General features: G+C 28.0%; 2 protein-coding genes across 2 annotated transcripts; one reads left to right on the forward strand and one right to left on the reverse strand.

Moving 5' to 3' along the window:
* The first annotated feature begins 613 nt into the window (after positions 1-613).
* Positions 614-10,341, forward strand: LOC119688339 (dynamin-1-like protein). Its single transcript, XM_038103017.1, has 8 exons — positions 614-874; positions 5,354-5,498; positions 5,563-6,227; positions 6,350-6,801; positions 6,874-7,198; positions 9,588-9,807; positions 9,888-10,099; positions 10,165-10,341. Exons 1-8 carry the CDS (start codon positions 773-775, stop codon positions 10,219-10,221), a joined length of 2,178 nt encoding a protein of 725 aa, XP_037958945.1. The 5' UTR covers positions 614-772; the 3' UTR covers positions 10,222-10,341.
* Positions 10,342-14,920: 4,579 nt separating this feature from the next.
* On the reverse strand, positions 14,921-15,745 carry LOC119688016 (actin-related protein 2/3 complex subunit 5-B). Its single transcript, XM_038102622.1, has 2 exons — positions 15,326-15,745; positions 14,921-15,260 (listed from the first exon to the last, which is right to left on the reverse strand). Exons 1-2 carry the CDS (start codon positions 15,542-15,544, stop codon positions 15,018-15,020), a joined length of 462 nt encoding a protein of 153 aa, XP_037958550.1. The 5' UTR covers positions 15,545-15,745; the 3' UTR covers positions 14,921-15,017.
* Positions 15,746-15,749: the final 4 nt, after the last annotated feature.

Below are 15,749 nucleotides of genomic sequence, written 5' to 3' on the forward strand. Positions count from 1 at the left end.
ATAGTGTTATTGTTTTCCTTACATTTCGGTCAGCATAGGCCAACTTGCTGTTTTTTGCCAATAAATTCTTTGTATAAAATGTTATTATATAATTTTTAAACTTTTAACATTAATAATTAATGCTAAATGAACAGTATTAAACACTGTTTTATTTTTCTTGCAATTGTCTTTTAACTTTTTGCTTTTATTATAACGATTGTTTTATATTTATTCATGTATTGCTATTTTAATTAAGATAATAAAATTTCCTTAATAAACAATTAATGAATGAATTATTGAAAAAATACTTTTTAAAAATACTTAAATATACTCTTTAACACAAGCAACAGTTATAAAGAATAAACAGCTGATTGGAGTTTTGCATTTTCTTTCAAAACTCATTCACAATAGATCAGTTTTAAGATTTTTTTGCAAATTTTGTTCTAGCTTTGCATGTTTTATTGCAGCATGTATGTCAAAAGAATACACCTTTAGTATTAAATTATATGCATTGTATATAATAAAACTTAAGTAAACGTCTTTTAGTAGTTTCCAGCACTGTTCTGCATTTGACACTGGAAATCAATGTGAAATTGAAACATAGTGCAAAATGTCACAATTGGCAACACTGTTGGAAATACGTGATTTTTTTTTTATATTCGCTCTTCGCGCAAATAAAACGCTGCCAAAAAAAAGGGCAGTGCGAAAATTGAAAGTAGTCAGCATTTTTAAAAGAATTTAATGAAAAATCATTAGTGTATAAATTAAAATTATATATAAATTAAATACTAAAATGGAAGCTCTCATTCCCGTTATAAATAAATTACAAGATGTTTTTAATACCATCGGATCGGACTCAATACAATTGCCACAAATTGTTGTTCTCGGTAGTCAAGTAAGTTTGTGGATGATGCAAAGAAATTCAAAACATGCAATTGATTTTGAGTTTTAAACACAACTATGACTCAGTGTCCAAATATGTTTTGACATAAATATTTATAAATATGGACTGGTGAAAATTAAATTTTTCGCTAACATTGTATAAAATAGTATAATTATATAACTACATATAAAAAAGCCGGCTTAATGTAAAAAATATTCGCGAGATACTAAGTAAACATTAATATTAAATATCGAAAGAGTAAAGTGAATGAATGTCACAATACTTAATAAATAAAATCCTACATAAAAGTCCACTTATGCTTTTATGTAACTTCCAAATTGTGTCGCTTATGAAAAAAATCAATACTATTGTGAAAGGGTTTTTGACACATTCCAACACATGCATTCACGCATTCTACCACCTACCCCCTGTCCGACTTTGCAGCAGAATAAATAAAGAGCATGCCAAATTGTTTATTAAATTTAATTGCAAAAATTATTTATTTTAATTAAGTTAATTAGCTAATTAAATATTTAATATCCTAATTTTTTTTTTTTTTTAATTACGTATAAACTCAAGTAATGACTGAACCGACTTCTTTGAAAATGTGAAGCTGTTTGGTACCGAAGTGCGAAGCTCAGTTCTCAGTTGCTTGTTCATTGCCCTACAGTTATATGAAGACCCCTCATTTTGTTGAAAATTTGTTGTATTAAATAAGCATTGTTTGTTTTTATATTTACAGATATTTTATTTATTTCATTTATTATTTTTTTATTAGTTCAAGTCATTTTTATAAATGAATGTCTACAGGCTACGTAAGACTTCGTCTGCGTTTCTGACGTAACAAATATATAAATAAATGTTCGGTTATGTATGTAATCGCTGTGATTTTGTATATAATTGAACTGGTGCCATAAATCAGCGACAGCTGATGTTTTTCTTGCAAATGCAAATGATATATACATAATGCCCTCTGCCGATTACCCATTCTTCTGCACTAAAATCCGCATTCATTGCTTCTGCCGCATCTTTCTAGATGCAGTTAATGTACTTAAGTACAATTACCTTTGCTGCTTTGGTGGCACAAAAACAAGTGTACTGCACTTTGATCGCAAATAAATAATATTTAGATTTTGTTTATTTCAATTTAATTAGTGCTTAAATTACTTAAAACTCAACAATTAAAACGTTTAAAATGTTAAAAGTAATTTAAATGACACCGATAATGTAAGATAACCTCATAGATATTCTTTTTCTTTGAATAGTTACTGTTCACTGAAATATCTTCGATGACCAATATTATTTTGTTATGAATAGGATTAATTCTACACACTTCACAGAACCTTTCGAAATGTTGTACTTGTTTATTGCCTTTTAGAACTAAATCCACCCATCTCCAAACTATTCTAACTCCTAAATAATCCTCTCTTCTCTCTCTCACACTACCATCACCGATTTACATACTAACCCACGTATACGTCTTTAGAATTCCTTTCATGTTATCTGCTATACAGATCCTTGTGGACTACAACAGCAACAGCAAAAGATATGCTAATGACTATTCTATAATCTATTTTACAATCTCTTTAAAGCTACTCATAATAATGTCGGCCATTTAATTTCATATTTCAAAGCACAAACAAAATTGAACCCTTATGATTTTTAGCTTTGTCTTATCGGGTTGTCAAATTTTATTCAACTTGTGTCAAGTTAAGAACCAGTTTAACTTTGACAAATCTTAACCACGCCTTGTTATTATTTTTGTTAACAAAATTGACCTGGAAAGCAATATATGCAAAACTCACACAATAGCATAGAATAAGAAAAGTAAGTACACATAAAATAGGAATTTGAAAAGTGTATATCCTAATTCTAAATTGTGTACAGATAAAGGCATCTTGTCACGTTAATATGGGAGATTCAAAAATCAATGGATCTCAGATCTATTGTATGTACTTACAAACTAAATCAGTTGGGTAACATTATGATTAAACATGGTTTAAAATCACTGTTACACACACTTCTAACCAACCTATTCCATTGTAAAGTCTTGGAACACTTTCAACTACTTCTTTTTAGATCATTTTCTCAGAATACACAAAAAAAAAACTACGCTTAGTGATATTTAGAGTACAATGTTATAGTAATGAGAAATGTGTTGTCATCATAATACTTTATAGTACTAATATCATTTAATTTATAACCTGTCGAAAACTACAAATCTAAATACTTTCATTATTTCCTAAATAACATACTATTATTCTTATTAACTTGGTTGACATATTTCATATATGTTCTGTTTTAGGATATAGTCACATATTATTTGCAAGCATTTTAAATTTATATGTGCACATAAAGAACATATTAAGATTGCCATATTGTCTATAACACAGGAAAGAAATTGTCAAAAACTTCATCGATTAAATGAACAAGCTGAACTAGCGATGTATGTACGCTTTCTATATGAGAATACGAATCTGTTTTAGGTCCAACTACATTACATTTGTTGAGTTAGACAAATTAAATTTATCATATAGACTTCCACATTAATCGTAATAATCAATATCGTTTAACTATATAAATTTTCAGTTTTTTAATTACGCGAAAGGAAATTTGATATCTAAACTTTAGTTGTATGAAATTTGAACATAAGTCCATAAATGACCAAAATCGGGCCACTGTATAAGCAGTTATAAGTCTAATTAAAAGAAGATAAACTTCATATGTATAGGTTTTAAACATTCAACAAAGTGGAGAAAACCGACTGACAATATTCTTAACATATAAATTGAATATCCTTAACTCAAAAATCACTTTAATATTTACGGCAAATAAATTAAATAATTCAAACTCTACATATATACAAAGACCCTAATCATTAAGCAGAATAACCTTAATTCGATGAATATAGAAACTGAAAATTGTTAATGAAAATACTCAATCAGATTACATTATTATCAGAAAGTTTGGACATGAACTCTATTAAGAGTCGTAACCAGCGGTACATAGTCGTTGATTATAAGTGACATCGGAAAGTAGACCCGTGGTAGTCACTCTAGAGATATACGCATCGATTTAATTAAATTTATTACAAAAACAACCGGGTTTACGTTTCGGAGTCACTCATCAATTTCAACGAATAACTGTCCTTCACCACCCTCCAAAAGAACTAGTTCCCTCTTTCAGATCCTCACGGGCTACAACAAAAACATTAAATGAAATTAAAGCCTTGCCAATGCGTTTCTAAGCATTGGAATTAGAAAATTGTTAATTAAGCCGGAACAAATCGAAATGTGACGTTTTCAATAATATATATGAAATGAGATAAGAATAAAAAGATAGTGGGATGTTGCCACCTAACAGTTGAGGCTACATTAAAACTCATAGAGAGATTAACTATCCAACATCATTTCACATGTAGTAAAATGTACGGAGGAGCCTAAGATGGGTGTTAAAATCATAAAAACTACAACATTGGTTCAAAACCCCCTATGAATATAAAGCCAGCCTCAGCGAAGCAAATTTGCTTGTATCTAGACAAAGTAGTTCAAATACCTGAAGAATAGTAAACATAGTAAACGGTCTTAATATGCACCAGTAGTAATAGTAAAGCTTATTTGAGGGACCTGCAAACACTAGTGTGGATTCTATTCACGTTACAACAACAGCATTAAACGCCATAACTAAAATGCGTAACGTTACAGCTCAGTACGAGTTTAAGATTCGTAAATAACATATATTGAATCCTTTAACTCCTAGAAAGAGCATAGGATCGCGAAACCCTTTCCTGTATACTGTTTAAGTAGAACTATGTCATATTGTATATCTGTGTGCTCAACGTTGCATTGATAATCTTTGAGCAATGCTTTACTATCTGTCTTTAGCTTATTTTGTGGAAGAATTGAGAAAATTTTATACCACACATTGAGTAAGGTAATACCATTGTAGTCTCAATTAAGGGTTTTATTGTATATCTTGAGAATAGGTACTATGCCCGCAAATCGTCACGATACCGATAAATAGCCTGCCATTAAAATACGTATTATTATATATTGTGGATATTATATTGTTGAACAACATTTTATAATATCGCTGGGGCAAACTATAATTAGCCTTTAAGCTACTAAAAATATAAATTATATTAATAAATAATAGTACATTAATCTATTTTAACCTAAAAGAATGCAAAATCATTACGGTTACAAAATATAGCCATATATTGTTCGACTTTGTAGACAATCGAACTCCAATAGGAGTAGTGAGCACCATTTTATTGCAGTATACGTCTGACTTTGCGATGTCACCTAATCGCTTCTGCAAACTAATAATATTAATCTTCTTTTTTCTTCTCACGTAACAGACAAGTATATAAAGTATACTTAAAGTATACTAAGTATATAAAGTATAAATACTTTAACTAATCAAATCTTTTTATAAAAGTAATAAAAAAATATATTGTTACAAAAAATATTCCTTTCTTCTCTTTCATAGAGTTCTGGAAAAAGTTCAGTAATAGAAAGCTTAGTAGGTCGCTCCTTTCTTCCACGAGGTACTGGCATTGTCACACGACGTCCCTTAATTTTACAATTAATTCATTGTCCCCTAGAAGATCGGGAGCATCGTTCAGCTGAAAATGGTAAGCATCAATGTTAATTCTGCTATTATAAAACATACATTAACAGATTTCCTGTTGACTTTAGGTACCGCAAATACAGAAGAATGGGGTAAATTTTTACATACGAAAAAGACATTTACCGACTTTAATCAGATACGACAAGAAATTGAAGAGGAAACTGATCGAGCAGCTGGAAGTAATAAAGGCATTTGTCCAGAGCCTATAAATTTAAAAATATTTTCCACACGTGTAGTAAATTTAACACTAATCGATTTACCTGGTATCACCAAGGTACCAGTTGGTGATCAACCCGAAGATATAGAAGCGCAAATCAAAACATTAGTACATAAATACATAGAAAATCCTAATTCAATTATATTGGCTGTAACTGCAGCCAACACAGATATGGCCACTAGTGAGGCTTTGAAACTAGCCAAAGATGTTGATATTGATGGTAGGCGAACATTAGCTGTTGTCACAAAATTAGATCTCATGGACGCGGGTACAGATGCCATCGACATTTTATGTGGGCGTGTCATACCCGTAAAATTGGGCATAATCGGTGTAATGAATCGATCTCAACAGGATATTATTGATAAGAAAGATATTAAAGACCAACTTAAAGATGAGGCTGCATTTCTGCAACGGAAATATCCTACACTAGCCACACGAAACGGCACACCATACTTAGCTAAAACTTTAAATAGGCTATTAATGCATCATATCCGTGATTGTTTACCAGATTTAAAGGTAAATTATAATAATAAAACAAGTAGGCGTTTGTTATAATTTGTTCACTATTAAATTATTTATATTAAGAAAAAAATTTGAAGTTTTATAAAAATAAAAATATCTATCTATTTTATATACAGACTCGAGTTAACGTCATGTCATCTCAATTTCAATCACTTTTGCATTCATACGGCGATGATGTTTCTGACAAAAGTCAAACGCTGTTACAAATTATAACAAAGTTCGCCAGTGCCTATTGTTCGACAATAGAGGGCACTGCTAGAAATATAGAGACAACTGAACTTTGTGGAGGCGCACGTATATGTTACATTTTTCATGAAACTTTCGGACGTACACTAGATTCTATACATCCTCTATCGGGCTTAACTAAAATGGATATTTTAACAGCTATACGCAATGCCACTGGTCCTCGGCCCGCTCTCTTCGTGCCAGAAGTTTCTTTTGAATTACTTGTCAAACGGCAAATACGAAGATTAGAGGAACCATCGTTACGCTGTGTTGAGCTTATACACGAGGAGATGCAACGTATAGTACAGCATTGTGGTAATGAAGTACAGCAAGAAATGTTACGGTAACTATTATATTCTTTTGCTTTTCATTAGATACTACATTTGATTTTTTTTGTTTTTCTTTTGTTTTATAGTTTTCCAAAATTGCATGAAAAGATCATTGACGTAGTTACACAACTTTTGCGTCGTCGTCTGCCTGCAACTAATGTTATGGTTGAAAATTTAGTTGCTATTGAATTAGCATATATAAACACTAAGCATCCGGATTTTCATAAAGATGCCGCTTTGGTACCAAGCCTTCTGAAAACTGATAATATTATTGATCCTTTTGGAATGTCACGCAAATCTAACACTCCACGAGCTTCTAATTCATCGCCGCAAGTTTCGACACAAAGCTTAAATATACAACACCAACAACAGCAGCAGCAACAACAACAACAACACAATGACCATGAACAAGTAAGTGATTACGTCAATATTTTTATATTTATCTTTGTAGATTATTTTAGTTGTAGATTAGTGAGAATTTATCTGAGTTTGATAGTCATTTTCAATAATTGTTGTAATGCTCGTACAATGAAATTCGCTGTTGTATGTTTTTTGATATTGAAATTGATTAGACAACTAATTAAGTAGTACTAACAATTTATTTTGGCAATTGACATTGAAGTGATTAATAATATTTATAAATTTTTCTCTACAAAAGACAGAAGTACAAAAAGTTATATACTGTAAAGTCCGCATTTGCATGAATAGTAAAAGTCTCATAATGATATATAAAAGATAAATAATATTAGAAATAGTAAATTATTAAAAATTAAACTGCAAATTTTATTTAAAATTTCTACTGTGTTAATACCTTTGACTTTATTACTGAGCATTTATTAAATGGCTAACCAAGATTCAGTCGTCTACATATGACATATTGTTCAACCTGCTTGTAAAGTCCCTTTGAGAGATGTTGAACAGCACTTGGTCATCAATGTTAGATAAAGTGATGTTTACGGTAAACATAAACAAAATTCAGGAGTATGAACTCCTGTAATAGATATTATTATCATTTTTGTCCATTAATCTATATCCAAATCAAATATATATGATAAGTGAGAATGCTATATAATTATAATCCTAATATTTAGTAATATGTAAAGACATTGGTTTATCTATAACGATTGGTGACTGAAAGTAAAGACACAACTTAAATAGGAAACGGTTTTTAAACTACATTTTTTAAAATTTTGTCCCGAAAACGTTGAGTCTTGCGTTTTTTCTAACAGAAATTAAAAAACTTAACTGCATCTATAAGAGAAAGATATAAATAAAAGAAAAATAAATAATTTGACCAATAAAATTGCGAATTTTCCTCCCCATTTTCGAATTTAGTGGTAATACGGTCTTTCTTTGATTAAGAAATGTCTTATTATTTATCATTATTGATTTGAGTTTCATACTTTAAAATTATATTGATATATATATAATTATACTCTTCATAATATCGGCTTGCACAACACGGCACCATCCAGCCGGACAGATAGACTAAAATCTAAACCAAAGTTTATTTTTAACGTTTGTTTTTAGGATATCAAAAGGATATTTATATTATAATTATTTTATATTAAGGATATTTATATTATTTTATTATTAATGTTTAAGAACATAATATGCGCTCAATGCAGATATATTATCAACATAATATGTATTATTTCACAATTAAAACTAACTCGCTTATCCTTTTATGTCTAATGAACTTCAAAAATTCATTAATATCTTTTATATTATCTCTATTGACGTTAGCCAAAGTATTCTACTCTTATTTACTGTTCCAGTTTGAAAGACAGTTTATAAGACTATCATTACTACCAAATAGATTCTCAATGGCTTTAAGGATAAAAACGTCTAACAAAAACAACAAGAACTTTCTTGATTGAATTGAGTTTCGGACATATAGTCACATTCTAAAACCTGACCAATTCCAACATATGCTGTAAATATAATTTTTTTCCCCTTGAATTTACCTATCAATTCGTATGACACAGCGCATAAGCCAATTTTGGTCCCACTGAATTGAACAAATTCCACAACCTGAATCCTGGCTAGATTCAAATCATTTCCACTCATCTCTTTTTTTTTATCCTGTTCCAACTATCCACCATCATATTGTTGTTGTAGCCCATCGAATCTTAGAAAACAATCACATTATAGAATAAGTACATATTATATACAAAATAAATAGGAAGGTGTTGTGTAGATTTAATTTTTTATTAATTATAAATATTACTGTTCCTTAAAAGGCTTATGTGTACTTTTTCAATGAAAACCGTGTTTTAGTTTTACTTATATATATATTATATGTATACCTCTTCCCTATATCAAATTTGGCAAAATTTCTAAGTTTTATGGCTTCTTCATCAAGGTGGGATATTGAATAACTAATCTTAACAATTAACATATTAAGTTAGGACAATACTGTAAAAATAATAATTGAATTATATTTTAATAGAAAGGTTTTTTGAACAGTAGTGAATTACAACAACAAAATTCTTATTATAATTTAAATGGATTTTTGGCTGACCATACAGCTATTTCGAGTATTGCCAAATGCTCGTCATCAGTGGTCTTTTGGAATTATTTCTTAAATTTAATTATCGATAAATAACTTTTTTTTAAGTACCAAGGATTGTACTCGTACCCTACCAAATTTAAAGCTCAGAATCAGTGTTTTATTTTAGGAGTTAGCAGTCAGCTAACGTTTATGTATAATATTTAAATAAATAATTTTTATTTTATATAAAATTTAATTATTATTTGAAATAAATTTTGATTAATATTTAACTTCTCACTTTTTTAGAATCACATTTCCGAATCATCATCACATACAAGTAATTGGTTAGCCAATATATTACCACCAGCACCAATGCGTCCCGAAAGCATTGACAGTTCAACCAATAATACACCTATACACACTATTGTTAGTCCAGTAAAACCTGTAAACTTATTACCGGATGTACCGGCACATCACAATTCGAGACGTTTAACAGATAAGGAACAGAAGGACTGTGATGTTATTGGTAAGATTTTTAATCAAATACAATTAAATTCAATATTAATTAATATTGCATTATAACTAATCATCTGGTCTCCCTTACAGAACGTTTAATCAAATCATACTTTTACATTGTACGCAAATCCATACAAGATTCAGTACCAAAGGCTATCATGCATTTCTTAGTTAACTACGTTAAGGATAATTTACAAAGCGAACTTGTTACACATTTGTATAAATCAGAAAAGGCCGAAACTCTACTTAATGAATCCGATCACATAGCGGTGCGCAGAAAAGAAGCTGCCGATATGTTAAAAGTAATTAATTGCTTCTATTTACCATATATCCTTTATATGCTATATATATATTATATTTCTTTCAGGCACTTACAAGAGCAAATCACATCATTAGCGAGATACGTGAAACTCACATGTGGTGAAGACAGAATAATCATTAACCGCCTTTGATTTGTATTAAGCATATTGGAATTTTGTATTTATTATTTGCCTATTAAAATCAACTCCCAACAGCAACAAAATATTTATATTTTATATTAGATTTTTGTAAAAACCATCAAAATATTCTTTAAAGCTTATTAGTGCATGTCAATAAAATTTTTTTTATCTTTTCAAGTTGATGTGTAAGTGGTAATTTAACTTTTAGATACATTCATTCAGCACGATAAACGATAAAAAATAAAAACATGAACTAAACATTATTAAATATTTCTTTAAATAAATTTTTTTTATGAATTGCATACAAATTCAAAATTGAAACATTTATTTAAAAAAAAAAACATGTTTATTAAATTTTCTTTATTTGTGCAAAAAATACTTATTTCATGTTTTCGTATTTATGGTGTGCTGTTTTTAAATAGAAGAAATTTATTAAATGTATTCAACTGTTAACAAATGAAGCAAGAAATTCTTATCATTGTTACATTCAAATAAAACTGTAATTTTAATCTTTATATATACAAATTATTTTAATGAATTGTTTTAATATGTTAGCGTTAATAAAACAAGCTGTCAAATAAATATTTAATATATTAAATAAATCTATGAAGAAAGTAATATTTTATATTAAATAAATTTAATATTAAAATTATCTTAATAAGCTAATTGAATTTGATATGTTAAATATTTATCTTTCAATTTTATTTGCATTAATAAAACAAATATAAATTAATTTTACATTATTAAGTTATTTTGTTATTTGTTATGAATATAACAATTATAACTTTAAAGAAAAAGTATTAAATTTATATAATATTATTAATTTTTTTACTACGAAAATTAATAATTATTAATACAATTTTATTTTTAATTACAAAAATCAATAATTATTGATGTAATTTTATTTTCTATTCTATTTTTTATTGTTAAATCTTTTTAGTAAATAGGTTTCGAATAGTGAACTACAACAACAAAAATTACTTCACTATTATTTCAATTATGGCTCTGAGCTTCAAATTTGACAGTGCACAAGTTCAACCCTCGATACCTGCAGTCTTGAAAAATTATTTACCAATAATTAAATATTAGAAATAATTTAAACATCCACTGATGTTGATATTTGGCAACAACAACATTTTTATTGTCAGCCAAAAATTCACTTAATTAACATAACATAATATATTTGTTGTAGTTCACTACTTTTCAAAACCTCTCTATTAAATACCACAGTTTCTTTTAAAGTAAAAATGGTAACTACTGTCATAGTTACGATTTCTATCAAAGCAAAAATAGTTACTACTGTCGTCATAATGACGTCAAATACAAAATTTAATATTAAATCTTTTTTATATAAAAATTAAAGGTATTTTATTTAATTTTGTTTTATTGATCGCAATGTAAATATTGAACTTAAAGCAATACAATGCAAGTTAAGATATATATGTATGCGTATCTGTTAATTTATTTTATATAAGTTTTATAAGTTGATATTATTTTGGTATTGTGAAGTAACATAACATTAAATATATGTTAAAATATAAAATAATTATGATAAATATTTCTTGCATTAAAAAACCTGATTAAATTAAAAATATACAAAATTAATTTTATACTTTGAGGTGGATAATAATTTTGGCATTAAAGGAAAGAATTTTAAAGTTTATAATTTAAAAAAAAAATATTTTTAGTACAATAAATTGTTTCATTAATTTTTTTTACACTTAAACAAAATGTTATAAAATTAAATAAATTTGTATAATATATTAATTTTAATATTGAATGTTTTTTAAATATTTATGAGTTTGTTGCATTAAAATTAAAGAAGTAATTTTAAGTTCATTTTTTTTTTTTAAAATTGAATTGTTTCATGAAAGAATTTGAGAAATAATCACACACAAAATGTTACTACTTTCGTAAGCTGTGAATTAAAAAACAAAAACATTTAAAAACAACATCTTATATGAATTATTTAATTTATTATACATATATAAATCTATATTTTACCTAAAAATACATAAACTTAATTTAGAATCATATTAAAGTATATTTTCATTTCATTCTATTTTTATTTATATTTTTTTTTTAATAAATTAATATTATTTTTATAAAGCTTCATTTTTAATTATTAAATAAATGTTATTTTCCATGTGCTAAAATATAAAAATGAGTTCAAACTAAATTAAGTGAGAGACTGCAGTTTGGAATTTATTTGTTGTTGAAGTAACCTAAAAAATATACCAAAAAACGTTGGCACCGCTTTAAGATTTACACTTCTTGCTCTTGAGATAAGAAAAAAAAAATTATAATTGAAATAAAACAATTTAGAAACAATTTAAATGTAGAATATTCATTCCTAAGTATTGAATAGAAAAATGTGTATACACTGAATTATTAATCAGTTAATAACTTAAAAATTTAAAATATATTATTATGTTCAATATGACAAACATTATGCGTAACATACAACATCAACCTTCTGGTCAAAATTTCCAATAAATCCTGCTCTTAAATGAAAAATTTATAATAATACTGTATGAAATCTTCTAATATATTAAATTGATTTTATTATATCCATCAACAATAGCGGACAAAAAGCAACAACTATGGAAAAAAGGGTAATGGAGTTACAGCTGAGTGTGTGATACTAATACAGTAATTCGCGTTGTACCTCATGTTATAGTACTGAACCCTACAAAATATACCTGCAGAAAGGGATGAAGAATTCGGCTAACAATTATTGAGTGATGATGACAAATATAAATCTCAATATCAATCCACACCGGGGAAATTTGTCGTTAGAGTTCCTCATATCCTCATATTTGCAATCTTCAACACGACTATCAAAAGTAAAACAAAATAAACTGTTAAGAGTAGTTTAATAGGTTTACTCCTAGGAATAGGAATAACATTCAACCTCTTATTGACTTAAATTGGATTGTATAGTGATGATTTAATGGGATTAAAGAGATTTATTGGACTCAAAGTTGAACTTTAATAACACATGTTGAGAATCTTTAATTTATCTCCACTAATCGAATCCCAGCAAAGTGTGACACCTGGAAAAGTTAAAACATTAGAAATTATAGAAGAAGTCGAAGTGAGTAATTGTTGAGTATGTATGTATATAATTACATTTTGAAAAAAAGAGAGAGATAGACTGTTGTTGTTGCTGTAAACCTCTGGAATCTGTGTGTGAAAACCCTTTGAGGGGTAGGTAAAATAATGTAGGTTTACCAGCTCACCAAAAGAAAAGTTGAGTAATTGTGGTAGATTAAAAACATGTCGCGAGCCGCATGTGTTCTAAAACTCATGTCAGAAATTGACTAATGGCAGATTTGTTAGAAAGAGCTTGATTCTGCACTCTGTTTTCTATAACAATGACAACAATAATAATAATGTAGAACGAATAGATGTTTTTAACTTTCAAAGAGAGATTAAAGGCAAAAATGTTTCCTATTGTAAACGTGCTTATACAAAAACTATGAAGTATACTTAATATCCTTAGTCACTTTGGTGCCTCTAATAGCCCGTTTCAGTATTATATCCGGTATGTTATCCTTATGTTTCTAGATACGTTTCTTGGATAAAAATAATATTACTATATCCACTTAGTATTAATAAACTTTCAGATACCTTCAGAAGGTTACCGTTTGTAATGTAAATGGGTTCAAAAATTAAAATAATTCAATGTTGATTTTTCTATTATTTTATTTTATAAAGTTTATCAAGAAAAATGATTGATTTTTTTAAAATTAAGCAACTTTAATCATCATAAGTTCAGAACTTAAGTACAAGGACGTAAATTAAAGAATAATGGAATAAAAATATTTATATATATAATAATATATAAAAGAATAAGAATATTTGTATGAACTTTTTTAAGATGCTAAAGAGTTGATAATAAGATACTATATGATACTAAGATTTTTAAAGTGAATGGTTTTTTATACACAGTCTTTTTTTGACACTCTATATCTCATTAAATATTGTAAATGGAAGACTTTTTTATCTCTTTAAAAACCAAAAATCAACTACTGTATTTATAGTACTTTGTTATATCCTATCTCACCACTGATATATATGCACATACTATATATATACATACTTATTATGATTAATAGTTTAATATTGAACACTTAGCTCAATCACATTGCTCGAGCATTGCAGTCTTTTTCTGTATATTTAAATAAATTGTTTGAAACGAAACAACATACAACATATTCTATGTTAACATGTGAAAACTAAACATCTGGGTATAAACTAAACAATTTGAACATTTCAATTATTCGCCCCTAGTATGAATTCATACACTTTAAATATATCAACTAATAGTACATTAGTCACTAACTTATGTACATTAATACTACATTTCTTAGATTTTGTATTAATTTCAATAAAAATAAGAAAATTTGGATTAAAAATGTTATTGTATTTAATTATTTCTTTTAAAAAAAATGCATTTACATTTCGAGAGTACACAAAAAAATTAAAAAATTATTTTAGAACTTTTCACTGACGAAAAGTTTACATTAAGATTTATAAAAAAAAACTCATGAACACTTTAGTACCTTTGAAATGGACCAAATAAATGTGTGGTATACAAAAATTCAAAAAAAAAAGATTAAAATTATACTTGTTTAATACGTTTCAAAGAATGTAAATGCTATGGTAAACACTAAAGTGTACTATATTCTCAATGTTGTCTTTTATTTGCATATTGCTCCATAATGTTGAAAATAGTTTGTTTTTGGCGTTACCTCCAAGACGATAGTGGTTTGTTTTATGCCCGATTTGTATCTGACAATACACGTACAATACAACCTACACCACCCTTTGCAAATGCTTTTTCATGCCATTGCAGCAGATGACCGCTTGAGCCCTCCGATGGAATTTCGAAACCACGATATATATATTTCATTAACACATCTAGTAGATCATGTTGTTCTAGTGTATCCACTGCTTGATCCATTTGTGAAGATTTAATTGACAATAAAACTCGTAATGTTAAATTGAGGGCGTGGTCCTTAAAAGATTATAAACAATTAACATGCGTTGAGATAACAAAAAAAGTAAAAGCATATTACTTACTTTTACATGTTGTTGCTTACACCGGAGCGGTGCATTTTGTAATGCTGCAACAAGCGCTTCAACATATTTTCCTTGTGTTAGCAATGTAGTGATCTCAGTCTCATCAGGACCTAGGACGACAGTTGTTACACCATCAGCTTCGTCTTCCTTGAAGTTGTCCTCATTATATTGGTCAACATCAATTTTACGAAATGCTGAACTCGATGTATTTTTTGCCATTATTTGTTTTACTTACTCGAAACTTTTTTAAATGATTTTTTTAAATTTATTAACAGAATAAAATGTTTCACACCACACCGCGAATTCCAATCAATTATCAGTAGTGATTCACCATCTTGCGTTAACAGCTGATTCACATGTTAAATGTCATTTAAAGTGAAAACAAAATACATTGAAAAACTCCATCCCGCTTGGCTTATACCTA

Source organism: Teleopsis dalmanni, chromosome X (genome assembly GCF_002237135.1).
Source record: "Teleopsis dalmanni isolate 2A chromosome X, ASM223713v2, whole genome shotgun sequence".
Lineage (NCBI taxonomy): Eukaryota > Metazoa > Arthropoda > Insecta > Diptera > Diopsidae > Teleopsis > Teleopsis dalmanni.

Excerpts from the sequence above, each read along its gene's own strand:
- LOC119688339 (XM_038103017.1), top strand. The coding sequence starts at position 773 with ATGGAAGCTCTCATTCCCGTTATAAATAAATTACAAGATGTTTTTAAT. Across the intron at positions 6,228-6,349 it reads ATTGTTTACCAGATTTAAAG|ACTCGAGTTAACGTCATGTC; the intron begins GTAAATTATAAT and ends TTTTATATACAG. Across the intron at positions 10,100-10,164 it reads AAGCTGCCGATATGTTAAAA|GCACTTACAAGAGCAAATCA; the intron begins GTAATTAATTGC and ends TATTTCTTTCAG.
- LOC119688016 (XM_038102622.1), bottom strand. The coding sequence starts at position 15,544 with ATGGCAAAAAATACATCGAGTTCAGCATTTCGTAAAATTGATGTTGAC. Across the intron at positions 15,261-15,325 it reads GTAAGCAACAACATGTAAAA|GACCACGCCCTCAATTTAAC; the intron begins GTAAGTAATATG and ends TAATCTTTTAAG.